This window comes from Mytilus edulis, chromosome 6 (assembly GCF_963676685.1).
Source record: "Mytilus edulis chromosome 6, xbMytEdul2.2, whole genome shotgun sequence".
In the NCBI taxonomy this organism is placed as follows: Eukaryota; Metazoa; Mollusca; class Bivalvia; order Mytilida; family Mytilidae; genus Mytilus; species Mytilus edulis.
The window spans coordinates 14,248,968-14,261,566 of NC_092349.1; the positions used below are offsets into that span (position 1 = coordinate 14,248,968).

The 12,599-nt window shown below is 33.1% G+C and overlaps 2 protein-coding genes across 4 annotated transcripts in view; one reads left to right on the top strand and one right to left on the bottom strand.

Moving 5' to 3' along the window:
- LOC139527185 (histone-lysine N-methyltransferase SETD1B-A-like) overlaps window positions 1-10,994 on the bottom strand; it is a 31,462-nt gene extending 20,468 nt beyond the window's left edge. The window contains exons 1-9 of the mRNA XM_071322493.1: window positions 10,773-10,994; window positions 10,510-10,637; window positions 9,749-9,844; window positions 8,406-8,576; window positions 7,230-7,329; window positions 3,863-5,922; window positions 2,420-2,635; window positions 1,278-1,386; window positions 586-699 (exon numbers count right to left, since the gene is read on the bottom strand). Of these exons, the coding sequence (XP_071178594.1) occupies window positions 586-699; window positions 1,278-1,386; window positions 2,420-2,635; window positions 3,863-5,922; window positions 7,230-7,329; window positions 8,406-8,576; window positions 9,749-9,844; window positions 10,510-10,637; window positions 10,773-10,800 (3,022 nt within the window). The 5' untranslated portion in view covers window positions 10,801-10,994. The remainder of the gene's footprint in view (window positions 1-585; window positions 700-1,277; window positions 1,387-2,419; window positions 2,636-3,862; window positions 5,923-7,229; window positions 7,330-8,405; window positions 8,577-9,748; window positions 9,845-10,509; window positions 10,638-10,772) is intronic.
- A 224-nt stretch (window positions 10,995-11,218) lies between these two features.
- Window positions 11,219-12,599, top strand: part of LOC139527198 (glutamic acid-rich protein-like) — a 33,895-nt gene continuing 32,514 nt past the window's right edge. For all 3 annotated transcript variants that reach the window (XM_071322522.1, XM_071322523.1, XM_071322524.1), the window contains exons 1-2: window positions 11,219-11,368; window positions 12,082-12,211. In XM_071322522.1, the coding sequence (XP_071178623.1) occupies window positions 11,311-11,368; window positions 12,082-12,211 (188 nt within the window). In that variant the 5' untranslated portion in view covers window positions 11,219-11,310. The remainder of the gene's footprint in view (window positions 11,369-12,081; window positions 12,212-12,599) is intronic.

The following is a 12,599-nucleotide window of genomic DNA, read 5'->3' on the forward strand; positions in this document are numbered from 1 at the left end:
AAACACTTATGACTATACTATAAAATACATTCCTGGTTTTTTTTTATAGTGGAGAGATTTACATATTAAATTTCCTTTGCGCTGATTTAGCTGTCCTTAATTTAGAAAATACAGAATTTCTGATTCTCACAAGATTTTTAATACACATTGTGACAGGTCATTTAACTGACACATCCCAAGAGGGCCATAAAGAGGGTTATGTGATCAAATGAATAATTAAAGGAACATTTCATCAATTAACAAAAAATAAAGATAACTGTCTGTACATTCAGAAATTATTGCCATGTTTTTATTATTGCGAAAAATGCGACAGGTCACAGGGTTATAATCGCAATAATTTAATCTTCATTTTGAAAGTTTTTCATATGAATTGAACAATATCGCAAAAAATAAAACCAAATTTTAGTCTATTAGGCCAAAATCTCAATAATAAATGCATGAAATAATTTCTGAATTTACGGTACATGTTGCTTTTAAACAAGCTTGCATGAAACACAGTGCACGATGAGTTTAAAGAACAAACATGTGACATAAGAATTGTAAACCAATTGCCCAAAAATAACCCTGTTCTCCAACTCATCTTACCATCCGACTCATCATCATCATCTCCTTCTTCATCTTCACTTTCATCATCCCCTTCCTCCTCCTCACTTTCACTGACCACTGGCTTTCTACGAGGTCTCCTTGGGGATTCCTTGTCTACAAAAACATATATAGCATGTTATTTTATGTCTTTCGTTTAATGACTTGGCATAACTTGGAAGATAAAATTAATAGCAAAATTTGCAAAAATTACTATGAAACAAAAATGTGTGCATAGTACATGAATACCCCAGTCACACTATCATTTTCTAACTTCAGTAGACCGTGAAATCAAGGTAAAAACTTTAATTTGACATTAAACGTTGACCAACAACTTTAACTTGAAGCAGGTAAGATCATTTTCTATGTTCAGTGGATTGTGAAATTGGGGTAAAAACTCTAATTTGGTATTAAAATTAGAAAGATCATATCATAAGGAGCATGTGAATTAAGTTTAAAAGTTGATTGGACTTCAACTTCATCATAAAACTACTTTGACCAAAAACTTTAACCTGAAGCAGGACACACAGACAGAATTTGCAGGTAAAAACATTTTTCCCCAAAATCCATTAAAAATTAGCATTCAAGAAAACAAATGAATCTACAGGATGCGATCAAACTAATTTGTTTAAGTGCAACTTGTCTTAAGTTGATAATGCAATGATCACTTAGGATCTTAACTCCATTATCCTTACCAGAAATTTCCCCTTCTTCATCCTCCTCATTAAGATCTTTAGACTTTGATTTCTCCTCTTGTTGCTGTACGTCAAACTGGGGAGGTGGAGGTTTGTGAAACGTTTTTCGCTACAAAAATGATTTATATATATATATAGTGAGATTGGGAAAGTTCATACAGCACGAATACTGAAAAGCTTTATGGAACAGCAAGTTTGAATAGTTTAATGTAGCAGGACGATATTACTGTAGATTAACTATCTGTAGTGTAGATTAACTATCTGTAGTGGTACTGGTAGTGTTGTTAAATCTGTAAATGGGGTATGTGTCCTTGGGACACAGGTGATGCCCTGCTTGCATATAACATATTAAAGGGACAGAACTCAAGAATGATTAAAGTAATACTACAAAAATGTGTACTTGATCTGAGTTTTTTTGTAATAAGCATAGTGTATAATGTAAATAATATTTGATCCAGGCAAAAGTTAGAAGACTGAAAAGGAAAATCTTGCGTATTTCCATTTGTTAAGGGGCATAACTCTAGAAGGGTAAAAGTGACAGCATCAAAATCCGAACCTGATCTGTGTTTTGAGGTAAAAAGCATTGTATAAAAGTTTCACAACATTTGATTCAAACAAACTTAAGCTACAGAATGACAGAACACTGGAAAAATTGTTAAATGACACAATTCTAGAACGGTAAAAGTGATACCACCAGAATTCCTTCTTGATCTGTCGTTTGTGGCAATAAGCATTGTGTATATGTTTCATAACATTTTGTTGAGGCAAACTAAAGTAAGAGAATGGAAACCAATTTTGGGATGTACAGACAAGGGTAAAACTTAATTTTATTTGTATTTGAAAGTTTATGATACATCATTTTGTACATTATGACATTAATAATTTTTAGAATAATTCATTTTTCCAATCAGGCAATAAATACAGTTTTCTTCTTACTTAATTCCGATAAAAAAACAATTTAGTTTCAAGAAAAACTTCTAATTACAAGTCTTCAATACTATACATTTGCATAGACACAAAGCTGAATTTAAAAAAAAAATAATATTGGCCTTTGGGTGATTTAACAGGTCCTACAGAAGTATTACAATCCTGGGCTGGTGGGACTGTGGTTGGGCGTGAAGACTGTTTCTACATAACCTTACCTTGAATGATGGCAACCTTGGCATTCCACCACGAATTCCGAGGAATCCACCACCCCCACCAAATCCACCAAGGTTAACCTCTCCTTCCTTGGACCATGGATGTTGTGGTTCAAACAGTGTAGCCAATGTAGACATCACCTCACTCTTACCAACTGTCACTGTAGATGGCTTTTTTGATTCTGCTGGTTTTGTAGGCAATAACCTTTGAGGCATGGACTATTAAGAGAAAAAAAAACAATCACTCATCGTGTTCATTATTAATTAAATAAAAATGAAGTTTTCCTAAATTATCATACATTTTTCTGGTAATATTTTTATTGCTTTTATTTTGTTTGAGTTTTTTTTAGTTCAACATATTAAAGTCTTTTGCTAAGTACACATGTACATATAGTGTACAATGACTATGTACATATAGTGTTCAATGACTTCTAGAAGAAGCGAAAATTACAAAGTTACTTTTGTAATAATTTTGAGGTAAATTGTTGTAATACAATACTTGCATGACTCTAACACTTAGTGACTTATAATTACTTATCAATAAAAGTGACTTATAATTACTTATCAATAAAAATACAGTACACATGAATTGATAATATTTCATACATATTAACAATTTTATTTTGGTGTTGTTGTATACAATGTAGGTTTTATATGGCTGCAGTTATTTGCCGTCCCATGGCATTGGAAGTTTCTCTCAAAGGTCACAATGGTATCTTCCCATCTCTTCTCATCATGACAGAGTCGTAAATCAATTGTCACGATTGTGGTTTCTGTCTAAATTGTTCATAATCACTGTTGCAGCAGTGAATCATGGTTTTCACAGTGAATGGTTTATTTCTCTGTTCATAGTAATAAATGTGTAAAACATTCAAACCCACCAGCAAACTTGAACATCATTCGGAGGTTTTTCCTTAAAATGAGCTTTTTTGATTGAAGGTTTAATCATTTTTGACACAGACTGAGCTAGCTGGATACAACAATGTAAGAAGAAAGTCACTTATATTCAACATGTTTAAGCTATATAAATGTACATTATGTACATGATGTAATTGTACATGTACCTACATCATGCACATGTTCAGGACGTAAAATATTTTCTGTGTTGTTTATTTGTTGATTAATCAATATTTGCACGAGTACAAATGGCCACATTGCAAGTTACTGTGTGCTTAAAAACTATTAATGTCACAATATATAATCCTGTAAACTAGTTCTTTTAACATGTTTAAATGCATCTATTTGTGGCTGACATTGTTAAAGTTGACTCATTCTTAGATTTGAAATTACGCTCTTTTTTGTATATATTCCTCAGATATCATACTATATTATGAGGGTAGTAGTACTAGTAGTACATGTAGTAAGCATCTTTTGGCAAGACTTTTTACCATTATTCATCATGAAGGTACCCCCATTACCACCCTCTATTATCTGATTATACTATACCTTTGTTCTTGTTTCATTCGTGGTCCACCAGCTGTCGAACGACTTAAATGCAGAGCTCTCCACCATTTTCTTACACATGTCTTTCTGCATAATCTCCTTTAATTCTTTCACAAATTTGTCCAGAACAGAAGAAAAGGTTTTATCTAATTGTTCATCGTCTACCTTATTCTGAAGTGAATTTTGGTCATTCATGATATTTTGATATTGATTGAAATAATTTTGGTTATACATTTCTGCTTGATTTGGATAACCCATATAGTTACTATATTGAGAGTATTCTGCACTGAAATTGGGATTTGTCATAAAATTAGCACTAGACTGTGGATTATTGGCCGCTAACATACTTGGATTTATTTCTATATTCTGGTTACCACTTTCTCCCGATGAAATGCTCATTTTGTCGTCTGCATCTTCGGCCTGATTGGCAACAGGTGTTGACATATAAGGCGTGTCTCCTGGTGTTTGCATGTATGGGGTCTGAACAAAATGATTTTCTCTAAAGTCTATTTCCGTCTGCTTAGGATTCATTTGAGCACTAAAATTGTCTGTAGGTGTGGAATGAAAATTGTTAAATGGAGTTTGGGAAGCACTAATACTGATGTCATTATTTGGAACATTTGCTGGCGGAGAAACTTCCTTTTTACGAGATTCACCAGCTGAATCTGATGAAGGACTTCCAAAATTGTCCACCATACCAGAACTCTGCAGCAAGCTCTGAATTCTAGAATCTAAACTCATCACTCTAGGTTCATCTTCCGACGGTTCAGGATCTGGAGTTCTTGGTTTTTGAGGTGGAGCCTGTTGGGTTAGTGGCTGCTGAATGACAGGGGGTGGGATCATTTGAGAAGGAATTATTGAAGGGGGTGGAGGATGCATCATCATGTGATCTTGCTGCATTGGAGGTGGTTGACCTTCTTCACCTTGAGAATCAAACCTCTCTCTTGAATCCCTTTCCCAATCCCTCCCTTTGTCTCTGTCTCTATCTCTATCATTACTATAGCGATCCCTATCCCTACTTCCATATCTGTCACGGTCCCTATGTGAATAATCTCTGTCATTTCTATCACCTCTGCCACCATCTCTGCGCCAATCACGATTACGATCATTTCTATCACGATCGTATCTGTTTCTCCCACTCCCATAACCTCGGTCACCATTTCTGTTGTTCCTATCATTTCTACGGAAATTACGGTCGTCATTTCTACTAAATCCACGATCATCATTACGACCATAACTTCTGTCATCACCCCTATTGAAATTTCTATCCTCCTCCCTATTAAAAGGTCTATTATCACTTCGGTCATAGTTACGATCGTCACTTCGGTCAAAACTGTTGTTTCTATCCCTGTGATTTCTGCTGTTGCGGTAGTTATTGTCAAACTGAGATCGTGGCGGTTCATTATTTTGTGGTGGCATCAATGGGGGTGGTTTGTCAATGACTGAATTGGACATGTTAGGAGGTGGCTGAGTATGATCAATGAATGGTGGTTCAGGTGGATGAAGTGGTGGCTGATGGGGTGGTTGATGAGGTGGTTGATGGTGTGGCGGTTCCAATATCAAAGGTTTTGGACCATCCATCTTATTAAAGGCATGATTATTTCCTCCAAATGATGATGGTGTGCTCATTGAACCGAACGATGATTGTGACATAGGTGTAGACATATTTGGTGTATTTGGGAATGCAAAATTTGTCATATTTCCTTGAGATGAACCGTGAGGAGATGGTGTCAAACCAAACTGATTCGGAAAATTTCCTCCGTGTACGTTTGGCGTCATTGCTGGCGTCATTCCAGGTGTCATACCAGAATATTGAATATCAAATGCTGAATTTCTAGGATCACTAATATTATTTAAGAAACCTGTATCATTGAAGGTTGGCATAGGTGTTTGAGCTCCAAATGCATCAAAAGTGTTTTCCTCAAAGCTAGAATTTGACTTAAAACTATCGTTAAAACTTGATGATCTATTGCGTCTTGGGTCTGATGGCGTTGTTGGTTCTCCTGGAATTTTTTTCGGCTTATCAGATAAAACATCATCAACTAACTTTGTTCTTTCTTTACCTACAAAAGTACATGCAAAAGTCAAACACTGAACACAAATAGATACAAATTATAAATTATGCAAAGTAAAAACAAATATACATGATATACAATAAAATCAAAATTAAGCATATGCTGTTAGGTGACCTGCAGTTACTCACTTCTACACTATGGTTTTGGTTGGAAGAGTTGTCTCGTTGGCATCATAACACATCTTCTTATTTTCTATACATGACTTACTTTCCAAAATACTGTTTAGGTTGTTAGTTTAACAAAAAGGTATGATAAGAACTGTTTTTTTACCCCTTGCATTCCCAATAAAAAAATATTATAAATCTACCAAATAACAGCCTATCAGATGTTCATAAAAAAATGTATTAGTATTTGTTGTTTTCAATTTCGTCTTACATGCACACATTTGGATTAGGGACTCAAACTTCAAGAATTTGGTGCAAATCTGCAAAAAACTACCGATTTATATATAAACCAAGGATAAACCTTTACCCAAATAGATATTTTGCCTCAAAATGAATAAAATTTACCAAAGATGTCAATACGTGTAAAATATATTTTGGATTTTGGACCTTCAATGGCTTGTATATATTTCGTATAAAACAAGAATGTGTTCTAAGTACACGGATGCCCAATCCGCACTATCATTTTCTATGTTCAGTGGACCATGAAAATGGGATTAAATCTCTTATTTGGAACATGTTTACTAAGTTTGAAGTTGATAAAACTTCAACTACATCAAAAACTACCTCGACATGCAAACATTGTGGTAATGAAACTGATAAAAATCACTCCCTCCCTCCCTCTCACATATTAAGCAATTATCAGGGTTAGTAACATCTCAGGATAAGATCTACTTATTATTGCAGAATATTGAATGAATATATATTCATCGTCTAATTGAATATATCGGGTAATCGGATATTTTTAGATGACATTTTGGTTATCCTATTGGCCGAAGTCTACTGTACAAGGTCATCACCTGAAATGACCTGGTCATCCTATCAACACAGATGTTGGTTCTGATAATTTTAGAAACATAATTAATCCCTGGATCATTAGTATTCTATATTTAAAGCTACAATAAAATTAAATCACTTCTTCCTAGTGATTAATTTGTGCTACTTAAATAGGTGATTATTTAAGAAAGACAACTCTTACTTTCAACCTTTATGAAAGTAATGTTACTTGAATCAGTGATTTATAAAATCACTCATTTAAGTAACTCCCCTGACTGATGACCAAAAATAGTATGAGTCCATGGACTTGCTTAAACAAATCTTTAGTGACAATCCTGGATAATATATCCAGCTTACCTCCAGGATCAACATAAACTGTCATTATGTTCCCCATCTTAGAAGTCTGATTAAGTTTCTCTGCACATATCTTTGCTGACTTAGATGAAACAAACACAGCCTGAAATAGAATGTACACAATGTTATTTATTTATTCATATTCTAAATTGAGACATCATTTTCAGTCAAAGATCAGTCCAGAAACTGTTGTAGTTGCCAGTTGACTGATATGAAATTCAATTGGCAGAAATCGAATTCTTCATACCGTTCAAATAAATTTTGAAAATAAATCAACATTGTACATTTCTGACTGTACAAGTCTTTTTTTTTAATATGAAGAGTTAAAAGCAAGAAGAAACAGAAATCTCATAAAAATGTTTAGACTCTTGTTCTAACCTATGTTTTTTTCAACATATTTTCTTATTATACTTCATTAGGGAGGACATCAAAAGATCGATGTAGGATAAAAAACTTAAATCAAATAGTTTGGGGGTGGGGGGGTTAAAATTCTGCAAGTTTTGTTTATCTAAAATGAATTTTTACATATATCCCTATTAGTAAATCAATTTTTCCCAAATTAAGGTTGGTCCGTGAAAAAACTATGTGAATTAAGTTTTTTATCCTTCATTGAACTTTTGATGTCGTCCCTTAATCTGACCAAAAATATATGTGATCAATAATCTTATTTCGTGTGCATGTTGTGCTATGTGGTGCCATTTTAAAATTTCACATACAATAATTTAATTCTATGTTAAGTGTACTACATGTATCTTCACGATCATTGACAATGATGGATATGTTACATTTTATCTAATGTAATGCTTAATTTGTATACATGTGTGAGAAGACCTACTGAGTTCAAAACTTTGACAATAAAAATCTTTTAATTTTCTGTTTATTTTTCTTTCTTTTGATAAGTCTGTATTATCATTTAATATTTGAGCAGAATTTTATTATGCAAAGAATAGACAGGAATTCATGAGTTATCAGGAAGTTGATGAGCGGTGGATGTGAAAAGGCATCACAGTGCATATCTTGCTCACATAAACCTAAATTTTAGGTCTATGAAATACATTTGTTAAACAAATCCTTTCTCCCACCTACCGTCCTTAAGTTCTGATACCAATCAAAGTCTACATAGATTTATATTTTTTCTTTTGCTTAATTTTCATAAACATTTTTTTTTTTATCTCATACCTTTCCAATACCAAGATGTTTTTTATTCTTTGGGTTGTAGAAAATGTTCACTTCTTCCAACATTCCAAATGATTTTAACATGTTCTCTAAAAACTTCTTGTCAATATTGTCATTTAGATTGGTAAATGTCACTTCATTGGTAGGTGGTGGTCCAACATAATAATGGTCATACTAAAAATAGAACAAATGGAAAAATTAACACAATTATAAATTTAATTGATGGATACGACCGCAGAGGTCCAACCATGAACAGTTGGAATAAAAATGGACACAATATTCGCACTTGAAACAGGTCTGAATTTGGATTGCAATCAAAAATTTGACACATTATACACAAGGTTTCTGACACAGAATAACAGTGTTCTAGGATTTTTTTGGCACCTTGACTTACCACGGGTAAGATCAATAAAAAAATTACTTACCCACATCTAAAAGTTAAATCCGCCAACCAATGCGGACGGCGCAACAAAAACGATTTCTTACTAAATTTGACAAATATGTTATAGTTATTACTATGTCATTTATTAAGAGCTATAATAAATGCAACTGTAAGTTTATTTTCCTCCGATGACAAGAAAAAAAATCGTTTATGTCCCGATTTAAGCACCAGTTATCAATCCGGATTTTCCGATTTTACCGACACCGTGACCAACTTTTAGAATGATAGGAGAAGAATGTGGTCTCTTTTGCGCTTGATTACACCTAGTAAACGAGTGCTTGAATAAAAGCGCCGATAGACATCGACAAAATCTTCGATCTTTTATCAAAGTTTTTTCTCGTGATTTAATAAAAATAAAAAGCAGGTATGGGAAAATTGAAGAGGACCGGGAAATTTCAAGAGTTTTTCGGCTTCCCCGAACTTGAAAATTGACTTACCACCGGGTGACAAAGGCTAAAAAATGACTTACCCGTTGTCCTAATCCACTTACCCCGGGTAACGGGTAATGGGAATCCTAGAACACTGAATAACTGTAGTCAAAAAACTTAAAATTGGATATATGGTTCGAATTCATATTCAACATGTTCAATTTTTTGCTTTTGTGCAATACACTATGATGTTGCAAATTTTTTTTTTGAAGGCCCTGAAACTGAAACATTGCAGCCTTCAGCCCTGGTGGAGAGTTGCCTCATTGCCATTGGCAATCATACATTGTACCACATCTTCTAATTATATAATTTATATTGGAAAGCAAAAAAGTCCTTTAAGACAAAAAAATTAAATTGGTCGTCTGTACAGATCATATTGAAACAGTTAAACATTTATTACACTTAGTAAAAATTATCATAGTTCGGGTAATGACCCATTTCTAGAGAGAACTTTGAGACACACTACATAGTTTTACCGTAAATCTTGGAACAGGTAAATCTGCAGGAATTCTTCTTGTCCACATTCGAGTTAACCTTGATCTTGGATCTCTAGTGTGGATTTGATGACTGTCCTATAACAAGGAAAGCTTAAATGATATAACTATTCTAATAGTCTTTAATACATATGATATTCAGAATTATCAAAATCTCTCATACACTAAAAATGTTAATCTGAACAAATCAGGATCTATGTAAATTTTTCTAGGATTATGGTTTTCTACCGATGTCTACAATGTAACATACATCTATCATGCCTATGGCAAGATTTTTTGGTGTTACAGATATGAAACAGTCTATTCAGAATTCTTTGAAATTTAAAATCAGCTACATCATCAATATCGATGTTACACAAATTTACATAATAATATTTCATTTTTAATATGTTTTTACATAAAATGCTATAAGTGCATGTACCAGTAATAGTTGAAGCTACATTTTGTACATGTACAGACAGAAAGTAAAAAAATATAACCATTTAAACATGTTAAACAAGCGGTGGGTTTCAAATTTTACAATTTGCATTTAAAATTAGACCATGTAAGAGTGTATCCAGAAATTGTGATAAAAATACATCATACATTTTGTGCATGTACTAAGACAATGCATATTTGTAAAAATGCATGAAGTAAGTATATTTCCTTTTCAGCTGCATACATGTATACATATGTGCAAGTATGCACATGAAAAGAAAGTTATAATTGACAGTCTTCTCGTTCTTTAAATCATAACATGTTACCGTTGGATCTATCCCATCAAATCTGTAGATTTTCTGGGAGCCTCCTCTTATCATAGGATCTACAAGCAGTTTGTAATTTCTTCTAAGTTTCTTGTCTCCATCCATCCCTGCCTTCATCCCATTTAAGCCTGAAAATAGAAATTAAATACATAAATTTGCCATGAACCAAAAATATATCATGATAATCACAAAATTGAATGACAATAGTATGTATTCATTGAAATTCGATTAAATTTTCAAATGTAAACATTGTATATCCTCACTGGAGCTTTCCATTCTGTCGAAATCCATGTCTTTTCACGTTGATTGACAATTCTGGCTACTCCTATGCTTCTGTACTGATTCTTGGGTTAAATAAGATACATAAAAACACATCTACAAACAAAAGTATTGTTTGTAAACGTATTTAAGTGAAATAATTTGCTCATTCTTAAAACACAAGCATCAAAGATTCCTTTCTATCCCACAATTCAATGCACCGAAAGGCAGAGTTGTAAAATCTGAAAATCGAGATATTTTCGTATAAATATTATGCTTGGAATTTGTATAGAAAAGATATTTTTATTTGTATATCATCCAATTAAACACGAATTTATTAAATATTTTGAAAAGGTTCATGTAGTTCCTTTGATATTTAGGAGAATCCTTCAAAGCTTAAGCGTTTTTATCTGATTGGTATATTTCGGAATACCCCGTTTGTCTTTTGTCCAATCAAAATTCAGATAACATCTTCACTCGGCTTATTAATGTGAAAAGTGCACGTGTATTATTTCTTAGTATACACTCATAATACAGATAAAAATGAACATCAGTAAAAAAGCCACAAAGTTCACAAAACAAACGGCTATTGAGTTGAAAGGTGAAATTATATTTTCAATACATCAAATAATCATTTCATGAACAATCAGATCACATCAAATTTGTAGTCAATTTTACCTCTCAAGGCCAGGGTCTCCAAGTTATCTTTATATAGTATAAATTTGATTTTCTTACTCAGCTCAAATATTGGATATATGTTTGCATGTATTGCCTATTGGATAAGAACCTCAGCAACAACATTATATTTTTATTGTCAAATGTGTGACTAGAAGTAGAGGATAGCTTTAACTTTATTCCCATAATATACCAATTCATACACAAATTGATATAAGAGGGGGGATAGGAGTGGTCCTGATCCCGAAATCCCGGGCTTAAAAATATGAAATCCTGAGGTCCTGAATTTACATAAATTTAAATCCCAACATCGTGAAATTCTATAAAGGAATTCCAGGATCCCGACAGGGTCAATCCTGAAATCCCAAGCTTAAAAACACCTGATCCCGTAGTCCCGATAAAGGTCCTATCCCCCCCTCATATAACCATATATATAAATTATTTGTAAACATTTTTTTGTTTAACAAAAGTTAATTGCCTTGAAATGGACCACTTTGGCTGAAATGTCTGTGTTAACACTGCAAAGTTTCTTAGACCCATGCAAAACAAATTTTGTTTGGATCTTTCCTTTTTAAATCACAAAATGCAAGCTTGAACTTATATTTAAACAAGTTTAAAGTAAGACTAATTTCGTTTTAGCATACAGAGATGATTATGACAAGGAGGAATTAAAAAGAACATTTATAGAGGCAGTAAAAAGTGTATCAAAGAAAGATATTAAGACAGAAATTCTAAAGAATGTTGACAAATATGTGAAAAAGTTAGACAAGTAAGTATAAGGTTATGTTTACATAAAAAAAAAGGTTAACCAGGAGCAGAGTTTTAGGGTCTTATAAAATTACATTAGTTCAAAGTTTATGGTCAATAATTTAACTTGGACATGTTGGATGTTATTTATTATAGGTGTTACATATCTATATTAGTGATAAGAAGATGTGGTATGATTGCCATTAGAGAAAAATGTCATAGAAATCAACAACTATAGGTCACCATAGGCCTTCAACAATTAGTAAAACCCATACCACATACTCAGTTTAAAAAAGCCGGAAAATGACAAATCTAAAACAATTCAGAGGAGAAATTATTTCCCCTTTAAAAAACAGTCTGCACCAAAAACTTTTTCAACTACTAGTCCGAAGACCAATATTCTGACATTT